The 23,730-nt window shown below is 42.6% G+C and overlaps 1 protein-coding gene across 1 annotated transcript; it reads right to left on the bottom strand.

The window, feature by feature from the left end:
- Nucleotides 1-268: 268 nt before the first annotated feature.
- Nucleotides 269-23,103, bottom strand: PDIA6 (protein disulfide isomerase family A member 6). The gene is made up of 13 exons (XM_082357516.1): nt 22,946-23,103; nt 17,371-17,512; nt 14,253-14,310; nt 13,677-13,803; nt 10,506-10,612; nt 8,649-8,779; nt 8,137-8,251; nt 7,466-7,606; nt 6,602-6,686; nt 6,407-6,479; nt 5,105-5,263; nt 1,354-1,450; nt 269-738 (listed from the first exon to the last, which is right to left on the bottom strand). The coding sequence occupies exons 1-13, from the start codon at nt 22,962-22,964 to the stop codon at nt 670-672; spliced, it is 1,323 nt and encodes a 440-aa protein (XP_082213642.1). The 5' UTR covers nt 22,965-23,103; the 3' UTR covers nt 269-669.
- Between the last annotated feature and the right edge of the window lie 627 nt (nt 23,104-23,730).

Here is a 23,730-nt window from a genome sequence, read left to right as displayed (position 1 = left end):
GTCGCTGGTGATGGCCCAAAGACAAAATAGTGGGCGTGGAATGCAGTTCTCACTTGACAAGCCAGTTTTCCATCCTTCTATATAAGCTCGCTTTACGTTTCACACTTACACTTGAAACTCAGCCTTGCAGGACGCGTGTAAAATCTGTGGTGGCAGGCATCCAGATGGTGTCATGTGAACCACAGGTTTATAGGGAGGAGAGACATCAAGGTCATCCCTTCATAAGACTAACTTACTGAATTTACGATGTGGACACTAATTTCATACATTTATTGGCATTGTCCAAAATAGTTTTATTCTTTCATGGAAAAAAGCCATTAATATTCAAATGAAAGGATCACATTAAAAAACTTGTATGTAAGAAACAGCCTCCAAGAACATTCAAGCAGCAGTCAGAGGGAGGGAAAGATGCTTCAACAGCCCATCAGTTTTCTTCAAAGTATTATCTGACAGAATACAACCCAATTCACCGGCTACGACAATTCACAGAATTTTTCATTGTTTTCTTGAGACGCAAAAGTTCACTGCTGCAGTGTTTTCAAATGACCAATCAGTGTTACTTCTTGGTTAAAAAGGCCACTGGTAGATTCATCTGATTGGAAAGAATGTTCCTTCACTGCTGGAAAATCCGCTCCCAAGAAAAGAAAACCGGAGTCTGTGCGGCGCCTCTCATAACTCATCTTTCTCCAGGTCATCGAGCTCCACGTCACTCAGGTCAATGTCATCTTCCACGGGAAGCTGTAAAACAGAAAACCACCATCAGGCCCTGCAGGGTCTATGCAGAACCACAGACAGGGCGACCCTGAAAGTCTGACATCTCATCTTACAGAGCACTAAATTTCCAGAGGTGCTCTGGTCACAAGTTTCTCCCCAGTCCAGCTCCTGCTTTTAACTTTGCCTATTATTATTATTATATAGATAGAAAACTAACAGCTGTTTAACTGGTCCTTTTGAGGGGGGTGGGCAGAAGTGTACCGGAATAAATGCTAATTTCAAAGCTATAATTTTGTACTTCTCTCAAAGTTAATGAATTCTAGGTTAAATGTTCACTTTACAGGTAATAGTCAGGAAAGCAACCTCACTGAAATTCATCTCGGTTGTCTCTGTCACGAATATCCTATGCCATGTAGCACTTTGTAACAGGGAGGATGGGATGAAGGGTCTTGAGACAAAGAGCACCCCGAAAGGCCCATGAGGTTGATTCTTCAGGTTTATGCTCACGTCAAGGCTTAGGTCTGATGGAAAGGTCTTGTTTATAAGCAGCAAAGATGCACAGGGATCGGGAAAGTAAGGGGCTGGACCAAAGCCCCGACAGCGAGTCCTGTCCACACACAGCTCGGTCCCGGGACTCACCTCGCCGTCCTTGCCGTCCCAGGGCTCTCTGGTGCTGATGGCAGGGAAAGCCCCACCCCCTACGGGTGCTGTAGATCCACGCCCGAAAGACAGCTCCCTTTGGGGAAAATGAGCAGAGCACGCGTGTTAACGATGGACTGCTGATGCGGATGAAGAAACAACTTTTCAAAAATAACGATTTCCCTACTGCCTGCTATGTTTGCATAGAGGCATTTCTCACCTCTCTCTCCCGGAAAAGCACTTCATGAACAGTATTATCTTTTCAATCGGGACACAATGTAACCAGGTAACAATATAATGACATTCCTGACTAAGGCCTTAGCAGTAGGGAAAGCCAGGTACTACCAAAAATTTAAAAAAAAATAGCAAACATATCTTGCTAAAATACAACTTAAGTATGTAAAAACGATCAAAGTTGACCCAGAACATGGTCTAGACCAACACTAACACTTGATTAACAAAATTCCACACTAACTTTAGAAAGGCTTTTTGAAAGATGGTACCTTAAAACTGAAATCCTTTTCTCAGATTTCTAACAGGAAGCAGAGGCACTTAGAACCAGCCCACAGACACCACAGGCCCCCTCAATGATCTCTAGGTGATGGTGGCAATTTTCACACATGTCAAGCTTTCAGACAGAAGAGTTGTACCATGAAACTGTGTGTTAGGTTTTGACTTTGGCAGGTATTGATAAACATTTCCCTGGAAGGACGTAGAGGCGATCACCAGACTGTGAGCAAGGCTTCTTTATAAAAGGAGCCTCCAAATATCCTCGGTGAAGGGTGCTTAGAATTAGGAGTTTGGGATTAACATTTACACACCACTATATATAAAATAGATAAACAACAAGGTCCTACTGTATAGCACAGGGAACTATACGCAATATCTTGTAATAACCTATGACGGAAAAAAGAATTAGAAAAAGAATACATATATAGATAAGTATATGCATAACTGAATCACTCTGCTGTACATTTGAAACTAACACATTTGTCAATTAATTATACTTTGATTAAAAAAAAAGAATATGGGTAAAAGAAAAACAGGATATCAAGTTTCCTGTATGTGTCTGACAATAGTTACTTTGCATGGTGGGAAAACTGGGTAATTTTATCTGTTGCTTTTGGCTACTTTGCATGTTTTACAATGTGTATCAGTGGTTCTGAAATTGAGGGCAATTTTTGCCCCCAGGGGACATTTGGCAATGTCTGAAGACCTTTTTGATTGTCCCAACTCAAAAATCACTGAGTGTGTGTGTGTGTCTGTGTGTGTGTGTGTGTGTGTGTCTGTGTGTGTACGCTGCTGGCATCCGGGGGTAGAGGCCAGGGATGCTACTAAACATCCTATAAGGCACAGGACAAACAACTACCTGGCCCAGAATGTTCCGAGTGCCCACGTTGAGCAACCTTGATGTACACATACCAGTGACATTCAAAGAACAGGATTATAAATATGTAAAAACCCACTTCACCACCATTCCATGAACTGTGCTGTATGGGTAGAATAGAGGTACTCAGCACAGTAAGTCAGACCTGTGTCACACACAGGCTACTACCTCCGCCAGAATGGCTCAATTTACTAGGGAAAGGCACAGGACAATCCAGGCTCTGGTTTATGTGGGAAATACAAACCGATGTATGTAATAAAAAGTCAGCGGTTCTACTTCTTACTAGTTTTGTGTCCTTAATCAGGTTATTCATCATCTCCGTACATCAGCCTCTAGCTTCCTACTTAATAATGTCAGCGGCAGAAGCAAACAGACTAGAGGAAAGATGTCAAACCTTCAAAAAGGAACAAAACCTTGAGGGCAGAGAGTTCAATCATCATTTAAAAAAAACAAAAAAGGTTTTTTAATTGCTCAATTACACACTTGCCCTCTGGCTCCATCTTCCTTTTAGGCTAAATGCTAACAGACCTCTCTTCTAACTAAGAAAGCCTGGAGAAGCATGGCCACCGCCTTCAAACTGAACGGCCACAAACGCATATACTGGGTTGGCCAGAAAGTTTGCTTGACATCTTACGGAAAAACGTGAATGAACTTTCTGGCCAAGCCGATATATGACTCAAGCCCTTTTTCACTTCTGGGGGCATAATGCACAATTATATACTTACCTTTTCTGGCTGCTACTCCAACAGAACATAACATGACTTTTTTTTTTTTTTTTTTTTTTTTGGCCACACCGTGCAGCTTGCAGGATCTCAGTTCCCCGACCAGGGACTGAACCCAGGCCATGGCAGTGAAAGCCCGGAATCTTAACCACTAGACCACCAGGGAACTCCCATAACATGACATTCTTAAGGAAAGATGCAGAAACCACTAATGTCACCTCGGGTTGACCATAAGTGTTCAATTGCCGCCCCTACATTTATAAATTGTTAGTTTAGCTTCACTGTTACCATTAACTTCTATGGGTTGTCTGACAACCTGCGTATACGCACTGATGGTGTTTGTCCTTGGTTTTCCAACAGCCACGCAGAACGTGGCAGGTGTGTGGTTTTTCAAGTACGCACGCTGGTGCCTCTCGCCACCAAGCAGGTGCACCCGCCAGCTCTCCGCCAGGCCCCACCCCGGCCAGCTGGAAGGAGTCTCCTCACCAGTGACACGCTCCGTACAAGTTCCGTCTTCTTAGAAAAGAAGACTCACATGTGGCTAGAAACAAGCGTACTGCCACGTTTTGTTTCCTTCCTATTCATTACCGCAGACTTTTCTCCACTGGTAATCTGAGGTTTTCTGTTAACTCCAAGACACAAAGTTTGAGAACCAGTGACCTGTATGATCTCAAGCACAAGTCACTGTCTCAAGTTTACAACATGCTATTGTTCCTGGAAGCAGTTACCTCCTCTGTACTTGACGTGAGTCCAGAGGCTTAATCTCAAGGTTACTTACTACTCTCCTACACTCCTCTAAGGTTTTCTAGATTGGAATTAGCTGTTGAAAAAGGATGAAGCACACTTGATGAGTAGTCTTCCTGCTAATGTCCCTGAGGGTAGGGATGCCTTTCCTAACTGAAACTGTTCCAGAGACAAGAAGTCAAGCGTTCATTCATAAATATTTACAAGAGCTTATTACCAGCCAGGCTCTACAGTGGTGACTAGGGGTAAAGTTTTGTGTAAAAGATTCAACCTTTGTGGAACTCACAGTTAATGGGGAAGAGGCATTAATCAAATTACCACAAATCTAAGAAAAAGTACGGGTTAACATTTTGTATTTGCCTAAATGATGACTAAGTCAGTTTTAGGATGAGTTGAACAGCAGGGCAGCTTAGCGAGCTTTGTAAATTGGGTTTTGAGTTTGAGAACGTATCATATTGTTTGCACGTTTTGGAGTCACTTCAGTAAGCGCACTTTTTCAAATAACTACATTCTAAATCCAATGCCCAGGGGTGGAAACTCTATCCCCTGAAGTCAGGGGTACAAAAAGCATCCTAGGGCGGGAGTGGGTGAGACGGGACTGCTTGCAGCCCATATGAGACCTTTATGAGAATGAGGACAAGCCCAATGCCAAGTGCACAGAATGGCAAGGTGGCCCGAGAGGAGGAATGTGCTAGTATCACTCACTAAGTAGAAGACTTCCGTGGCACAGGAAGATGACTCCAAAGCTCTAATTTATAAACGTTAATTCTCCGAAATGTGAAATACAAAACTACTCCATTTATTGCCTAGTCTATATAAATCTAGTTTGGAACCAATTACCACAATAGAACCAAACAAACAGATAAAACAAAAACAACTCAAAGAAGCAAGAAATTACCTGAGAAACTCATTAATGCCTTGCTCACTGAACGATCCCTTCAGAAGAGCAAATTTCATCTTGCGTGCGTTAATAGCTGCCATGGCGGGGTACCCAAACCCTCCGATCCCCAGCGCATTCTCAAGTTCAGACTGGGCTCCGGCTTCTGTCCACAGCCACCTAGAAAAGCAGATTGGTTTCTAGGGCAAAGATCCCTTCTGAGTTAGTCAGAACCTGACTAACAATTAAAGAACAAAAGATTACACATCTTTTGAATGGAATAGGTGAAAAAATAAATGAAAAATGAAAGATTAGTTTTTAAAATAATGTGTTCTAGATGCGCTCTGAAGTAACTACAGTTCCTCTCCTATGTTCCCTAGACCCTAACCCCAGAAGTCCCCCTGGGGACTGGTCTATCTCTAGGACTGTTTTTTCCCTCAGTCCCCAAAATACCGTCCAACAAACCTGATGAATTTTCTCTGTCACCTGAAATCCTACCAACATCGTTTGGGTTATTAAGCACATTCTTTAGCAGTGTAACAACTTCTTTTTAAAAGTTAAGGATATGCCATTATTTAATACACATAAAAATGCTCAACCACATCTCTTCCCTTGGGACTTCCTGCGCTGTCCGATCCCTGGTCGGGGTAAGACCCCGCATGGCCCGCAGCGAGGCCAAAAAAAAAAAAAAAAGGAGAAAACCCTCAAAAAACAAACCAAAAAACCTCTTCCCTCCACTCGTACAAGGGAAGAGAATACAGAGCGTGGGCACGCGGCCTTCTGCAGGCACACAGTAAACATCTGCCGGACTAACGCAGGCGGTGTGAGGCCACTGCGAGAGGGACAGCAGGGACACGTGGTACCTGGGACAGCAGCGCATACGGACGGCATGGAGCAAAAAGATTATTAATAACAATGGAAATAGAGACAAGCTTTGTTTTAAACATTTGCCTGCGTCCGGCCCTCACTCAGAAGGGGGTAAAGAAACACACCTCTGCTTCTGCTTTCTTTACCTAGCCTTCAAGGCTGTGCTAGAATGGAGCTCTGTCACTAATGGCGTTTTGCCTGCTAGCCTAGAACCCAACTACCATCAGGACACGATTCCTCTAAGAAAAAGTGTGCTGGGGTACAAATAAGTGTGTTATAAATAAGAGTCCTGCATGACTTCACTTCCTCCTAGGTGGTCAGTGTTTTTATATCCTAAATAAAAAAACATGCCCAAGTGAGCACAGGAACGGAGCCTACAGAAAACACAGAGGGAGCCGCTTCCAAGCAGCTCTACACCCTCCCACCCGACGACACTGAGACAGTTTGATAACTTACCCCCAGATTTTCTTTTTGTATTTGTCTGCCAACTTCAGAAGAACTTCCAAATAAGAATTTCTGCCTGCAGCTCCTGATGTAAACGGACAAAAAAATTTTAAGGTAAAAATAAAGGAATGGGTGAAATCCATCTGTGAATTAAGCGTTCGCAGAGCAAGGAACAGAGAACAGCGCGTGGGAAGCGGCGCGCCTCACCTGTGTCAAGGATATGGGGTAGCACGGCCACGACACAGAGCTGGTGCTCCTCGCACGTCTTCTTGGCAATGTCCTCGTTGAGGATCTGCGGGGCCCAGAAGACAAGGGGGTTGGGAGGCCACGTGACACAAAACCCAGAGGTAAGCCTGCACGAGCACCGGCACTCTCGTTCAGAGCAAAGCACTTCAAGAGCCAGATGAGGCTCTTCCCAAATAACACTTCTGTGTGCGTTACAGAAACACCACGAGAACGTTCTGTGAAGATTTCCGCTTTTATCCCTCAGCCATCTATCCGCGGCGGTGGTGAGGCATTTGTATATACACACGGTCAGAACGCCTGGGCGTAGCCTGGCTACGACATTTAGTCGTTTAGACAGATAAAAAAGACACATTTATGCGTATTATATATTTACATGAATTTGAGGCTCTCTGTGCCTGTGTCCCCATATTTAAAATGGAGATTAAAAACAGTATCTACCTCTAAATGTTCCTATGAGAATTAAATGAGAAAAATCCACATAAAAGTACCAGAACAGTGCTTGTCACATGGTCAGGTGCTCAATAAATGTTAACTATTGTTTTGAGAACGATAAATGAAAGAATGGATTCGTTCTATTTTTAAGACGCTACGGTACACTTTTGCTCACACTGCGATTATTTTGGTACTAAAACTTATGAAAGGCAGCCATTTTCAGACAAGTTTTCCCCATCTGAAAGTACAAAAACACTCTAAAGAGTGCATTTTAAAAGACAAGAGAAAGAGCTTATTTGAAAAGACAGCAAGCTATTACCGCTTTAGTGTCCTCTATCATCAGGCGGAAAAGCTTCCCTTACTACATACAAGTGACTGAAGAGGTGTAATTACCTCAAGGAGCTGAGGAGGCGGGGCGTTATCAGAAAACAAATCAAGGGCCCGGGAAACGATGTCGGATCTCGTCCGCCCCCCGTCATAATCCACAGGGGACTCGCCTTTCTGAAATATCTTGATTGTAGGAAATCCCCTAATCTATTAAAAAATATCACAGTACAAATCAAATTACCATTGCATAAGAAATAAGATCTTTATGGTTTCTAAAACTACCTTATAGGTAATTTAATGTAACAAAAATATTCCCTAGCCTGCATCGACGTGTAAGGGACAGCACACAGAGGTCTGTTAATCAAGGGGTTTTAACAGACTCACTGCCAGGCTTAGCCGAATCTTATTCAAACCCTGAGTATATACTTAACACAGACTATGTGCTCTAGAACAAATGAACCAACTTCAAAAGCTGTACGAATAACTTGCGAAAGCTCGGGCTCACATTAAACACACAGGTAGTGCGATACTGAAAACAAAACAAACAAAACTAAAAAACCCCCAACAGTCTTGAGTGCCAGATTTACTTGTTACAACAGTGAAATGATTTAATTTCGTCATTACAAAATGGCTAGCCTCCTCCCTCCCCCTCCTAGAGAGCCCAGCAGTACTAGACGGTGTAGCAGGTGAAAACACAGGGCGTCTCACAAAGACATCAGCCTGGTAAGCACACGCACCTCGTATCGGCTGGCTAGAACCTGGTTAACGGTGGCGTCCACAGCTGCGAGTTTCACTTTTCCTTTCGTTTGCTCTTTTACCTCTGTAGCTGCCGCAGCCCATTCTGGCTCTAGACTGTAGAAAAATACCTGCACTTTAAAAGTGTATTTTAACTGTAAGCACAAATCCTTTAACTGGTGTGTGCATTTCTGCCCAATCTGGTTAAATCACACTTGGGAAACACTCTGTGTGTAGCTTTACGAAAGGCATGATGCCCCCTTCACATTCATCTCCTGGTCCTTTGTCCACCACGCCCCCCCAAATCTGGATGCCAGCTCCCTGTTAATCACTGAAAATATGACAGAGGAAACACTCGGCCCTAATGCCGATGTTTAACATTCATTCAGAGCCGGAGCTTTTGGGGAGAAGATCCTGGAGGTTACCTATGACCTGGTTCAGCTCTTTCAAAGTGAGCCACATGGACAGACTAAAAGCACCTGACTTAAACAAGTACCTGGTACAAAGCACTTACTTTTTGCAGTGTCCACACCAAGGAGCATAAAACTCAACCATCCAAACATCTTCACTGTCAAGAACACTCTTATCAAAGGTGTCGTCTGTCAGCTCAATCACGTCCTTCTTACTTGAACTGTCACTTCTACCCTGTCATTTGTGACATTAAATCTTAAGTTACAATTTGGCCAAAAAGAACACTAATCCTATTCTAAATATATGTATAACAATAATCATTTCTACAACTTAAAGTTTTGAGTTCTTCTTTCAACTGAAAACTATTTTACTCAGATTGGGGACATTCCTTAATATTATTCTTTTTACTTGGCAAATAGTATTTACTTTCAAACAATTACCAGTACACTCAGTGTAACATGTAACATGTATCTGAACTCCACCCCTGCTATCTTCATTAAGAGAAACCTCAACATGGCTCAAAGAATCACCTTAATAACACTATTCTAATTCAGAACAGTGCTGGTTCATCCCAGGATATCCAGTTAGTACCTCTTCATAAAGTCCCTACCATTTAAGAAAGCTAAAAATAACATTTAATCCTTTTATCTTTTCAAAGAATTTTCTTCAGTACTAAACCTACAAAGCAGTCAGAATCGATATAATGCTTTCTGTTGCCTGGGCCAAAAGCCATGAGGGTAGGAAAGACAACTGTGCTCATTAAATGTCTAAGTTTGAAATAAAAGGCAAAATCATGAAATCTCTGGTAAGCTCTGAGTCTGTATAAAGAAGCTAGTCTTACTGGTCTCCTAAAAGAGTGAAGGGCTGTGTTTACATATGCAGGCAGACCTTGGAGATACTGCGGGTTCGGTTCCAGACCATTGCAATAAAAGTGAGCATCGCAATAAAGCAACTCACATGAATGTTTTGGTTTCCTGGTGCACATAAAGGTTATGTTTACACTATACTGTAGTCTATTAAAGTGTGCAATAGCATTATATCTAAAAGACAATGACCATACAATAATTAAAAAATACTTCAGTGCTGAAAAATGCTAACCCTTATCTGAGCCTTTAGCAAGTCATAATCTTTTTGTAATAATAACATCAAAAGATCACCGATCAAGATCACCATAAATATAATGAAAAACTTTGAAATATTGCAAGAATCACCAAAATGTGACACAGTGAGCAAATGCTGTTGGAAAAATGGCACCAAGAGGCTTGCTCAACGCAAGGTTGCCACAAACCTTCACTTTGTAAACAATGCAATGATCTGAGAAGTGCAATACAACGAGGTGTGCCTGTGCGTTACCAGGAAGAGTTCAATGCCTTTTCGCAAGAACATAACTACATCATGGTTAAACATCACACTTCATACACGGGAATCTATAATACCAATCCAGAGAACAGGAATCTTCTTCCCTATCCACTTATGTAAAGATGCCCAGGGATTTCAGCCTGATTGCCACAGACACGGGCCAAGAGGTCATCCAAATTTCATCCACGTTTGCCCAAAGTTGACCTGGAGGAGACCTGGTCTCCCTCTCTCCACTTTGGAACTACAAACGCCACGGAAGCCAGATTCCAACTCCCACGGCCTAGGGCTCTTTCTCCCACTGTAGGCCAAACTCTTGTACCTCGGCCCTGGGCCAAGGAAGCCATCTCGGGGCGTGGTTCCTGGCCTGCGGCTGTGGCGGATGCCCTAGGACTGGCTAAGGGGACCGTGATTCTGAAGGGCCACACCAGTAGGCTGGGTGTCTGACTCCCTTTTGGAGTCGCTTGACTCAACCTCCTATGATTTTTTAACTGGAAGTCCACCAATTTAAAACATTTTAAGAAATAATTATCTTCTACGCAGAGTTTACAGTCAGGCTTCAAAATCATGCCACATTAAAAACTGACATTATACACAGCCTTACTTGTTTTCCAGAACTATATCCACCACTCCTGCCCCCAAGGCGGTCCTTTACGAGCTGGCGCAGAGCACTGAGAGCAGCGTCTACGATGGCTTCACCAGTTCTGCCACCTACGGGAAGACACGGGCCATCAGGTGAGCGGGGGTGGGCGGGCTGGGAGCCTACATCTGATGCTACCTGAAGACTTGAACCTTTACATACCTGCCAGCTTCATCTGATGTTCAAACAGACCTAACACCACGTGTATCTTTAAGACAGAGCCAGTTTCTTCCAGAATGTATTTCCTGCTACACTTTACGCGGGGAAAACTAACTCCTCTTCTTCAGTGTCAGGTTATTAGTGTGAACGAGGACATTCTGTTCACCCATAAATACCATCTACTATTGAGAACAGTTCACAAACGTTTACTGAATGTATAACATGTACACAGATGAAAAAGAAGGTTATCTAGTTAAGAGAGCAGGGGAAATTTCTAAACACAAAGCACCAAATGAGGCAAATGGAAAAACTATTTCTATGAGATAATAAGTAGGATACGAGGGGTTCGAAGCTAAGAAACTAGAAAGCAATCCACTGTTTTCTACCTTGCTTAAAACACTTATTTTGGGCTTTTAGGTTCTGTGGCTGAACTTACTCCTAATATAGGAAGTAACAAGCCCCGTATTAAAGATAGTGACAATAGCCTTTGGAAGTTTACCAAAAACTATGTGCTCAAGAAGTCAGGGGACTATTAACTGACTCAGAAGAATATGGATAATATATGCCTTGAGACTATCTTCAGAGTTTAAAGTCAAAACTAACAAAATCTTTTTAGAAAGTTTCTTCTTTCTTCTCCTTTCTTAAAAATAGAGTTTTCTAATCAAACTGCCCATGAAGAGATAGAAAGTTCTGAGAACGCTTCAGACTTGACGTTAGAAAGAAAATACAGAACAGAGGCATTCGGAGTGTGTTCAGATCATCCTGTACTACATCCTGGCTGAGATTGCCAAGTATGCCACTTCCTAAGACAGAAAGGCAAGACCTCAACATAAAAACAGCCTCCTGCTCCTTATCTACTGCAGACACCTCCACTTTCCGAACCAGTGCCCCTTCCACCACCAATCTCCACCTGGAAATATAGCAAATCAAGAAAAACACTAGGGGGACTTCCCTGGTGGCACAGTGGTTAAGAATCCACTTGCCAATGCAGGGGACACGGGTTTGATCTCTGGTCCAGGAAGATCCCACATGCCACGGAGCAACTAAGCCCGTGCGCCACAACTACTGAGCCTGCGCTCTAGAGCCCACGAGCCACAACTACTGAGCCCACGTGCCACAACTACTGAAGCCCGTGCGCCTAGAGCCCGGGCTCCGTAACAAGAGAAGCCACCGCAATGAGAAGCCTGTGCACCGCAACGAAGACCCAACGCAGCCAAATAAATAAATTAAATAAATTTTTTTTAAAAAGTGAAAATAAAAAAAATTAAAAAAAAGAAATACACTAGGGAAAAAGACAGAGAGGGTTTTCTCACTCTAGACCAAGGGTGAGCAAACTGTTCCTGCAAAAGACCAAGCAGTAATTATTGTCATCTCAGCAGGCCACACTGCTGCAGCTACTCAATTCTGCTGTTTTAGTGTGAAAGTAGGCATAGACCATATGAATGAACAAGTGTGACTGTGTTTTGAAAAACTTCATTTACAAAAACAAGCAGCAGGCCAAATGCTAACCCCTGCTCTAAACATTCCATTTTTACAAGTTAGCAAAATGAACAAATTATATTCCAAAGCAGAAAAGCAGGTGGTTAGTCAGAAAGATGAAACTGATCATTTTATGGAACTTTAGAGCTGGGGAGTCTAGGAGAAATGATGTGTCTAAGGCCTCATCTCCAAGTATTTTGACCCCCATCTTGGTGAGGTACCAACTACACCGACATTTACCAAGTTACATGCTTTACATGTACTATTTCAGTGAAACTTCCAGTAGCCTAAAATAGGTTTTCACATCCTCATTTTACAACCAAGAAGCAGATCCAGAGAGATTAGGTATTCTGTTTAGCCAGCAGTTAAACCCAGGCCAGGTTGTCTTCAAAGCTCACTCTATAGTTTCTCTGCTCCCTTCACATTCCCTTTTCTGAGAATGTTTTCTCAATCCGCTGGTTGCAATGCAGGACACCAAGTACAGATAAGACAATAGTCACTTTGTTTTTATCGTGATGCTGATTCTCCTCCCCCTCCAACCCTGAAAACTTGTTCTTCTCACATAAAGCAAAACCTAAGATTTTAGACTCTAAGTTTAGTCACTTATATGCCCCTTGTAACAAAATCTTTTTTAAAAAAAGATCAAATGAGCCATAATTTAAACTTTAAATACATTACGCCCAATACTTTTATTGGACCCTGGATATGGCTCAACTTAGCAATTCTGGCTGTCTTAAATATGATGCTCTGTTTGTGACATCTTAAGTAACAGGCAATTCTGTGAAAGAACAGGGAGTCTGAGCCAAAATCCTCTCCCCACTTGCCTCAGTGACTCACAGCAGATACAATTTACCACTATCTATAAAATGGAGAAGCTGTGGTACTTCTTTATTATCAATAGTTTAAAAGACTAAATAATAGCTTTAATATTCAGATGCTATACATGTTTACAAGGCGTAAAGATTCATGGGCAAAATACTCCACAGTAATAGCAATAGTTTAAACTGACTTTCAAATTACAGGACTCTTCTTTTTCCACGCTGATATGCTAGACCTGCCCCACAGTGAAGGGACGAGCAATCAGAGCAAGAAAACACTTGCAGATCTTTTCAAATATTAATTACAGAAACTTATTAAATATTAAGTAACTATAAAATATCCAGTAACTAGTATTTTTTAAAAACTGTAATGAAAAAAAGGGAAGCACAAAACATCATTACTCTACCATTGCTAAGCCCGTGTGGGCCTAACCTAGTACAAACAATAATAAAAAAACTTTCACCTGTTTGACACATATTTAATCTTTAGAGCAACCCAGAAGAGGTAGGAATTACTCTACACCATTTGACAGATAAGGAAAGTCAGGCACGAAGAGGGTGAGAAACTTGCAGGTAGCAGGGCCAACAGGTTATAGAATCCCAGGTTCTCTATTTTCTACCTACCTGCTCAAACTAAAATTCCAACCAATGGAATGAAGTAATTAGGAAAAGTCCTTACCCTGATAATCTTCTGGTTGGTTTTTATTAGATCCAAAAATCTTAATGGTAGGAAATCCCTGCACACCATATTGACCTCCCAGGGACTGATGTTTATCTGCATCAACTGCACCAACTTTTACAACATCCTGTGGAAACATAAAAGAAATATCTATTTTTCTTTCAACCAGGGCAGATTCCACAAGAACCCATCATCTGAGGATGTAGACTCAAAGACAAGATAATAAAGGGCCAGGTTCTATTTGCCAACAATCAATGAGAACTTTAGCCTGGGAAACCATTCCTAAATGGAAAGCTGGGCAACATGCAAGTCAGCCTGTGAGGAAACTGTGCAGCTCCCAGAATTAGCACGACTAAGCATACTTATGCCATTTAACTGGGAAACAGAATTAACAAAAGTAGACAAGATAAAAATTAGAATGTACAGTATCCCTTTGCTCCCTACATAATTTTGGCACCAGAACAAGAGTATTGGGCTTCAATATGCAAATTAACTTCCTATTGTACGTTAAGCCCATTTGCTTAATTAAACTTATTTTAACATACACAGGTGAATGTGGACATCTCAGAAACTCACTTTTAATGCAGTTGCTACTTTCTTCCATTCTGGTGTTAACCTTTGGCAGTGGCCACACCTTTCAGGGGATGAAAACACAAAGAAGGCAACAGTTAAGTCTTTGATTCCCAATTCAAGAAACATTCACCAACAGTCTACTGAGTGACATGCACTGAGGGTGGGGACCTGCAGGCAGAACAGCACTAAAAAAACATGATCGGTGACCTGAAGGAACTCACTGTCCTGATTTTACTATGATCCTCTTTCATGTCAGAAAAAAAAAGCTTTCAAATTACTGCTGAGTTAAACTGTATTTAAAGAGTTTAAACAAACACTATCATTCATAACTCTCTCCCTGAGTGGAAACTTCAGTGTTTATCTGGTCAAATGTGCCTCACGTGTGGTCCCAGTTGTATGGCTTAGCAAAGTGCAGGTTCTTGGGCCCCAAGAAACCAGAGTTCCTAGAGAAGGGGTTCAGGAACCTGTATTTTAATAAGTTCTACTAGTGATTCTTAAATCTATTAAGGTTTGATAGTCCCTGATCTAGTCCAAACTTTTCATTTTATAGATGAGGCAACTGTTTTAGAGTCCAGATCTCCAGTGCCTAAATCTCCATGTTCTTTGGCTCCCACAAGCAGCTTGTAGAGGTAAAAATGCACATGCAGTCCCAATTTAGTATGGCTAAGAAGTGAAAAGCACTTGATACCGCAAGGTGGTGAAAAAAGAACACGAATGAGTGACAGAGACAGAGACACGTGAACACAAGGAAAAATAATCTTAATCTTTTAGGTACCAGTACTTGAAAAGAATTATCGTGAAATATAACACACACAGAAAACTGCTTTTAAACATTATATATACAGAAATCTGTTATGTTTATATCAGTCATCAAGGTTATAGGTAGCTGTATTATTTTCATCATTGTATAATACCCATTGTATGAAGACAGCATAGCTAGTTTATCTATATAGGTGACTTTTTCCCTTTTTAAACAAAGTAAATTTTCTTCTAATTAGGTCTCTAAGGACCTAATGAGCCAATGCCACGTGCCTGCACCACGATGAGCTCTCTTCGTACAGGATTTCATTTAATCAGCACAACCACCCTGCAAGCAGGCTTTGTCATTTTCATTTTACAGATGATGAAACAGAGCCTGAGAAGTTAAGAAACCCTCCCAATACCACCCAGTGACAAAGCTGCCTGACAGGTCTTCCTGGCTCCAGATCCCACATTCTTAATCACTATGTAACATCACCTTTCATAGGGCCTTAAGCTTAATCCAATATTTTATTTTATTTTATTTATTTTTGGCTGCATTGGTCTTCATTGCTGTGCACGGGCTTTCTCCAGTTGCGGCAAAAGGGGGCTGCTCTTCGTTGTGGTGCATGGGCTTCTCACCGCCGTGGCCTCTCTTGCTGTGGAGCACAGGCTCCAGGCGCGCAGGCTTCAGTAGTTGTGGCGCACGGGCTTAGTTGCTCTGCAGCATGTGGGATCTTCCCGGACCAGGGATCGAACCCGTGTCACCTGCGTTGGCAAGTGGATTCTTAACCACTGGGCCACCAGGGAAGTCCAATCCAATATTTTAAAAGTCAGGATCTTTCAGCAAAACGTCCTGAAATGCTGATCCTACATACTACATATACAGTATGTTTGGCTATTTAGGTGAGCTACTTAGAAGTCCAGGAGTCAAAACTTTACAGGACTTTGTGCCTCTTTAATTTCAATTTATTCTAATGAAATAAGGACTCAAATCAGAGATTGTCAGAGTATATACCCCCTTCAATTCCAATGTGAAGCAATGTAAAGACAGATCAAAATGCCACAAATATAAATATAGCAGCACACCCTGTAACTCAAGGGTTCTTCACCTGGGGTCTATGAATCCCCAAAGGACTGGTGGATAAAAATTGAGGGGCTCTGTGAACTTTGATGGGGAAAAAAAAAATCCTCTATTTTCATTAACCTGTAATTGAAATTTAGGATTTCCTTCAGTTATAAACATTAACAACATATCATAGTTGGTTAGTACTTGTGACTCTGTCACAAATAAAAATCACAGCTATTTTCTTATCACCACTATAGTTGTTGCAGGTATCCTTAAACATCATTTATGTTCATCACTGTTCAGAATTATGGTAGCTAGCTGTTAGATGTTGGTATTTACGTTCCAGTAAACGAGTACTACAAAATCATATCAAGATTTATTTTGATATTTTAATAATGTTATTCCAATATTTTAGGTTTCCTTTGTGATCCTATAGCCTTTATTTTATACATGTGTATTTGTTGGTTTTTTGTTTTGTTTTCATTGAAGGTTTTAACCACATAAACAATACTGTATTTTGACTGCACAGATGACCCTTGAATAACATGGGGGTTAGAAGTGCTGACCCTCTGCAGTGGAAAATCCGCATGTAACTTTACAGTCAGCCCTCTGTATCCATGGATTCAACCAACAGCGGACTGTGTAACACTGTAGTACAAATTTGTTGGGAAAAAAAAAAAAATCCACATGTAAGTGGACTTGCGCAGTTCACACCTGTGCTGCTCAAGGGTCAGCTGTATGAAACTGGGCACTATTAATTTCAATGGTAATTACAAGTTTGTTTTTTTTCCCCCCAGAAATAGATGTAAGGCAAGAGAAGAGTTTTTAAATCAAACCAAATTTTCTAATTACATATTTTTGGAAGCAACCCTCTTCAAGAAACAAAATGGAGTCAACCACTGGTTGTTCCCTTTCCTTTGCCCGATATTCTCTCTGCATAAAATCAATTTCCCTTCCATCTTCACCCCACTTACCTCATCATAAAGATGTATCTTCCTAAAATCATACGGGTTTTTTCCTTCCTTCTTTCTTGCAACTATTAGCTACTTCCACCATTTTTTTTGTCACTGGCTCAATCTCTGCACCCTTTAACAGACTCAATCCACAGTTTCCCTCTTCTCTACCTCTTTTATTTATATTTTGCCATTATGAGATCTCTTCTTATTAGTATTACATGGATGTGTCCTCTACTTCTTTTAAACAATCAGTAAACTAGGTAAACGAGATGGCTGAATAAAATTACATTTTTATGTAGTATTTTTCTTAATTTTATAAAGTATCATAAATAACTGACAACTATTTTATAATACTTACCATGGAGCATAGAATTCTACAAGCCACAAACTATCACTCTGAATAACTTCTCGGTTGAAGTTTGATGGAGTTAATTCGATTACATCATCACTAGACGAATACAGACCGTTAACTGCTATAAAGAGGGTACAGCCCATCAGACCTGGAGTAACAACAAAAAGCACACCATCAACATCAGGGTTCAGGCTCTGACAGGAAACCTGTGCCACCAAAGTCCTTTTCAAGTGAGCAAGGCCCTTCACAGAGGACAGCCTGGGTCAGCTCTCTCCTAACCCCCTTCTCCCCAGCTCCCACCCCCAGCCTGGCTGCTGCTGGAGCCCCTGGAATTTTACCCCCACTGGTGCGCTGCTGAACAGGGAACAGACAGCCCACACCCTCATCTCTTGAGCTGCCTTGGGACCAGATTTAAATACTCTTCTTAGTGCTTTTCCTATACTAACACCTTCATTCTGTACAACCACACTCTATGAGGCAGTACTATTATCACCGTTTTATGGGCAAGGGCACTGGAAAATGGGGAAGTTACATCTAGCTCTGCGACCTTGGATAATCCACATGGTATTTCTTGTGTCATTCAGTTGCAGTATTAGCACGCTATCTTTATTAAAGCTTATTGATGGGAAAAATAATTATTTGCCTCCCCTACTAGACTGTGACTCTCTTAAGGGCAATGATTGTTTTTTAAATATTTTTCTTTCTACTAACACTATCCATGGCACATCATCAGGCACTCACAGTGTTGCAGGATGAGCTCCGAAAGAATGTTCATGTGAACAATGTTATAAAGGAAGGATAGAGAGTCTGTATTATTAATAGCATAGTTTAGCCACACTGTGGACCAAGAGTGTTTTTGTTGCTACTCTGGGAACTTAAATGCAGATTATAACAATTACATAGAAAAACAAGTTCTGAACTAATATTTTAAAAACCCAAGTTTTCTGAATTGGTAATATAAGAATTTTACCTCCTTTAAATTGTCTGTGTATGTATACACAGACACACAACATAAATTATATATGTTATATACGAAATTTTATAAAATATATAATTTATTTTCTAACTGCATTGTCTAATATCTCCAGAATAATGCTAAACAACAGAACGCTTTTTACTTTAATAGGTATATTTTCCCATTTGCTAGCTTTTGGGTTGAAACAGATAAACTTAATGATATTAAAGAAATTTCTATTACTTTCTTTTCAGCATCTATGAAGATGACCATATAATTTCCTTCTTGTAATCTCCTGATGCAAAGAATTATAAGAGACTCACCTGTCTTCTAGGAAAGCATGTGTGTATATGCCATCTTAGTCACAGTTTCACATGCTTACTTTGTAAAGAGAATTTGGAAGATTTCAAATGGAACTTTTTGAACAACCCAATGGTAAACTTCTTCTGGAATAAGTGTGTACTGGTGTTAATTGTCCTACTGCTAAATCCTCCACCTTATACTTACAAGGCACTTTGAATTTTTAAATCACTTTCAAATGCATTGGATCCACTTGATTTTTCACAGCACTACTAACGAGAATGTGGGAATCATCCCTATTTTGTAATTAAGGAAACAAGGGCAGATAGAGAGCAAGTGGCCCATCTGTGGTCACACATATAACTGGTAGAGCAGCTCCCTGACTTCTACTTCCAAGCTCTACCCATTAAACCATGTTGTCTTTTTAGTGTTCAAGATAAAAATGTTCAGTATGCCACGGGCATGAATAACAATTACACTGTTCGAGAACACTGCATTTGAATGATAGACATGACTAGTATTGCAGGAACTTAACTGTGGACCTTACTAAGGGTGATGTGAAGCCACTAAAGGGTTATCATGCAGGGGGTATGATCAGATTTGCTTTCTACAAAGAGTATTCTGGCTGCAATGTGGACAGTGGATGGAGAATTATCAGGAGAGTGGTTTCACATAAACCAGGGGAAAGACGGAATGAGCGACAGTAACAAAGGCTACTGGGAGGTAAAGCAGGAACGACTGCAAACTGTCCACTGGATGTAATGACAGAGAGGTCACCGGGGTCCCGGGCAGTTGAGGTACAGGAGTGAAAGCAAGCAGCAGTCAGGCTGCACAAGGCTGGAGAGAGCAGGAAGGGACAAGCCGGTGAAAACCATACAATAACTCTTTAAACAAGTTTCTTAGAAAGAGCAGGAGACGGTAAGCAAATGGGGGACAGAACGAAGCTTTCTTTTTAAAGATGGGAGTGAGCTGAGCACATAGTGAAGAAATACGTGGAGTGGGAGAGGCTAAAGTACAGGGAATAACGTAACAAAACGCCTGAATTAGGAGGCGGGGAGGGAACCCAGAGTCAGTGACGGGGGGCGGGTAGCTCGCAACTGAATGACCTCCTCTTCCATTTCAAGAGGTGGGAAAGGGTGAGTGTGGATGGAGGTCAAGCCAAACGAAGTGAGGCTCCCTTGATAACTGCTGTGCAACATGGCAGCCGCTGGCCACACATGGCTACCCCAAACTGAGGTGCGCTGTAGGTGTAAAAAGCACACCGAATCGCAAAGCCTTGGTAGGGGAAAAAAGTAAATTATCTCATTAATATTTCTGATATTGATTTCCTCTTGAGATGATATTTTAGATATACTGGATAAATAAATATATGTTAAAATTAATCTCACCTACTTCTTTTTGTCTTTTTAAATGTGGCTACTGGAAAATTTAAAATTACATACAAATCTGGCATTACATTTCTACTGGATGGCGCTGCTTAATCTCTTCACTGCTGCAGGAAAGATTACAGAGTTTGACATATTTAATAAAGCAAGTAAATTAAGAACCTAAGCAGAGACAGTCCTAATTCTGAGTAAGCTTGAGAGTAAGACTGGTCTTAGAAAATCCTCTATGGAGATCTACTACGTTTAAAGACGTTTATCTTCTTTAAAAAAAAAATCCGTATGAATTATTAGTTTTTCAATATACTGAGCTCCTTGTGAAAGTTTCAAAAACGAGAAAAGCAAAAAAAGAAAAACTATCAACAGTCCCACCAGAATGAACTACTAATATTTTGGTGGGTACTCTTAACATATCTCTACACTATACAGAGGCCTAAAAATTTATATAAATGTGATCTTACTACATACATTCCCTTCTGTAACCTTTTTTCACTCAAAATAAGTTACATTTTCTACATAAGTAATTATGGATTACCCATTACCCCCCATGTATTCATTTTTAATGGCTGTATCATGTTCCTAATCCACTACTGACATAATCTGATGGTTCCCATTTTTTTCTATTAACAGGCCAATGCTAAAAATTCTAATACTTCTTCCCTCCTCAAATAAATATGATTATTTCTTTAGGAGAAAAGCTTACCAGGGGAATGGGGTATGGCTAACATTTTGATATATGTATCTGTCCAACTACCCTCCAAAAACTGACATCTTCACTAAGAACAACACTTATACAACACTATGTACCATTAGCTCATTTACTCTATGTGGTGTGTATCATCATGCCTGTTTTTAGCACAGGACATGGAGACCAGAAAAGGTAACTTGCCTAAGGCCACATAATTAGAAAGAGTACCTTGCTATGCAACCCCAAATTTTAACCAAAGGACTGGAGCCTACAGGAGTATAACCCCAGGAGGGGCATTCTATGGCCTGTGGCAGGAGAATTACCTTCTTTCCCTCCTCATGCCAATCAGGGCCAGCAATAAAGAATGCACTCTCCTCCTCATGCTGTGTCAAGCAGGCCGGAGTCATCAAAGGATGAACCAGGACTGTTTACCTCAGGAATGTGCCTCCTTTCTGTACGAAGATGGTCATGCCTAATGACACTCAGTATAACATGAACTTGAGCTTTTTCTTCCCCCCTAGTAATGGGGCTGGACTTTTCTTGTCTATAAAGTGGCCTGGTTCTCACAGGAGCATTCCCTCCTTATAAATGGCTGTCAGTGGAAATGTCTTGGTAAAGGTTCAAGACCTAAGTTCCTTAAAAGGCAGTTAAGACCTAGTAGGGTTAGAAGGAAATCAAACATGCTACTCAGAAAAGCATTAGAAGATGTACAAATTCCAACAGCAGAAAAGTAGTCAGTAACTACCCCTACAAAACCCCTCAGCCCACTTAAGATGATAAAGTAGGTCAAGGCTGACCAATGCTGTTCTGTTTCTAAAATTCACATGGCCATTCCACTCGCTGATAACGAGCACCGACGGGAAACTGGAACATCCAAGGGTCTAGAATCTATGTGAGCAGATGATTTTGCCATCTGTGGCCTCCCATGATTCCTCCGAGGTAGTTAAGGATGTTATAAATCCACATCACTAACATCTCTGTCCCACACCTGCTAGCAAGAGTACATGGTCCCCAAGCACTCATCTAGAAACCGAGAGGGCGCCCCAAAAGGCTGACTACATTTATTATAATAATGAATTAACTGTAAGAATCATACACTCTTTCACAGCCTTGTCTGAATTCACTTGCAGGCAACTAAACAGAAACTAAGTTCTTTTCCCCTCATCTATTCTCTGTACGGTAATACGGCAAATATGTCTACCTTGTTTACTCTCTTTAGACATATATAAACTCCTTAATCCTGAGAACAACCCTATGGAGTACTAGCCCAGAGTGGTTAAGTAACTAGCTCCCAGTCACACAGCTAGCAGATGCGGGGGACGGAGGGGTGGGATTCAAACCCCGCTATCTGGATCCACAGTGTTCAGGTATCCACTGTCGGAGCACCTTGGCTGGGACCAAGGGGAGCCCAGGAAGGAACGGGATCCTCAACCTCACTACTGCAGTCTCTAAAACTGACATTTACCTAAGTCCAGAAAGTCTGGGTTCAATTTAGTTGTTAAAAGTGCAATCGCATTTAAAGTGCTCTTGCATCATAAGATCCGCTTTAGGAAGGTACTGTTGCCTTTTAAGGAAACTATCCTGATTTATTTCAGGACCGGGTTTTGATATTTCAGGTTTTTTATAAGTGGGAACTCCATAAAACAGGTGGTGAGGACAACTTTCGGTGTGAGGAGCCCGTGACTCTCCCGTACACACTCGAGGCCCAGAACAAGGTCCCCCTTCTAGGTGGCCCCCCAGTACCCAACCTCGGCCAGGGATCAGCCATAGCCGGTCTCAGGGCTCAAAGGCAGCTCCCGGCCTTCGCTCACAGCCGGCCCGCTCCACGCCGCCCCTTCACCGGAGCCCGGCACCGGCCACTCGGCCCCAGGCTCGGAGCTGTCCCAGGCGCCCTGGTTTCGAGCCCGGACTCGGGGCTCCCGCCTCCGGCCGCGCTCGCGCACACGCTCCTCCCGGGTAGGAGGAGGTCGCCCCCGCCAAGGGCGCCCTCACCTCCCCACGCGTCCCGCACTTCTGCCCGAGGGCCCGCGCAGGGGGCTCCGGCCAAGACCAGCCCCAGTCCCCGGAGCTCCCCCACCGCCCCAGGGGCTCCCCCTACTGCGTCCTCCGCGTGGGCCGGGCCAGCGATCCTCCGCGCCAGCGCGGGCCCGGCCAAGGCCATGCACCCGCTCCCTCCCCCGTCCGCGGCCCGCCATGGGGGTTCCCGGTCTCCCAGGCTGCCCCTCCACCCCCCCGGACGAAGAGGCCTGCGCCTACCAAGCACCAGGCGAGCCATGCCGAGGGCCGGCGCCACCGCGTAGTCCAGCCACCGCGTAGTCCAGCCGCCGCCTCCCCTTCGCCGTACCGCACACCCGCCGCCCCACGGCCAGTCCTCGGCCCGCTAGTCAAACGCGGGGCGGTGAGGCAGGGGCGGGCCGGAAGACGTTCCCAAGCCGTGGCCGCGGCTTATTGGTCCCGACAGACTTCTCTCATTTGCATAGCCAATGGGAGGCAGCCGGGTAGAGGTTACCGGTTTGGGTTTTGAGGGGGCGGGGAGAGCGACGGAAGGAGGGACTAGCTGGGGGCGGGGCAGGCCAGCCCCTCCGTCCGGCGTGTTCCTCACGTACCTACGGTCGCTCCTGGGCTTTCCGTCCTTTTCTCTCCAGGAGTACAGTACTTGGTTTACCTCTCGGATCTTTAGGATTCTCTCTTTTCCCACTTGTTTATAACGAGTCCGTTTCCAACCCTCATTCATCCCTTGTTCCCCCCCACCCCCGACCCTTATCCTCTTTGTCCCTAGGGAGGGTAAGTTTCTTTGGGCCCTCAGTGCATCTACGACCTTATCAATGACATATTAGTTTTTCCTGTGCCCGAACGAGTATTCAGTCATAAAACACTTGCTAAACACATACTGTATATAACATAATTCAACAAGTATTTATTTTGTTGAATTACTTTAAAAGTTCCCACGACCAGGGCACAAGACTGCAAAGCTTTTCACAGACAGGCACTCAGTTCTCTGTAGAAACCCTGTGGGGCTTAAGCTTCAGAACTCCTAACTT

This window comes from Balaenoptera borealis, assembly GCF_965194805.1.
Source record: "Balaenoptera borealis genome assembly, chromosome: 15".
NCBI lineage: Eukaryota > Metazoa > Chordata > Mammalia > Artiodactyla > Balaenopteridae > Balaenoptera > Balaenoptera borealis.
This window is presented reverse-complemented; position numbering and strand designations above follow the sequence as displayed.

Bases quoted from the DNA above. Each gene is read 5' to 3' on its own strand.
- PDIA6 (XM_082357516.1), bottom strand. The intron at 8,252-8,648 runs GTAAGTGCTTTG...ATTTTTCTACAG, and splicing joins TGGTGTGGACACTGCAAAAA to TCTAGAGCCAGAATGGGCTG. The intron at 739-1,353 runs GTGAGTCCCGGG...TCTGTTTTACAG, and splicing joins GGGACGGCAAGGACGGCGAG to CTTCCCGTGGAAGATGACAT.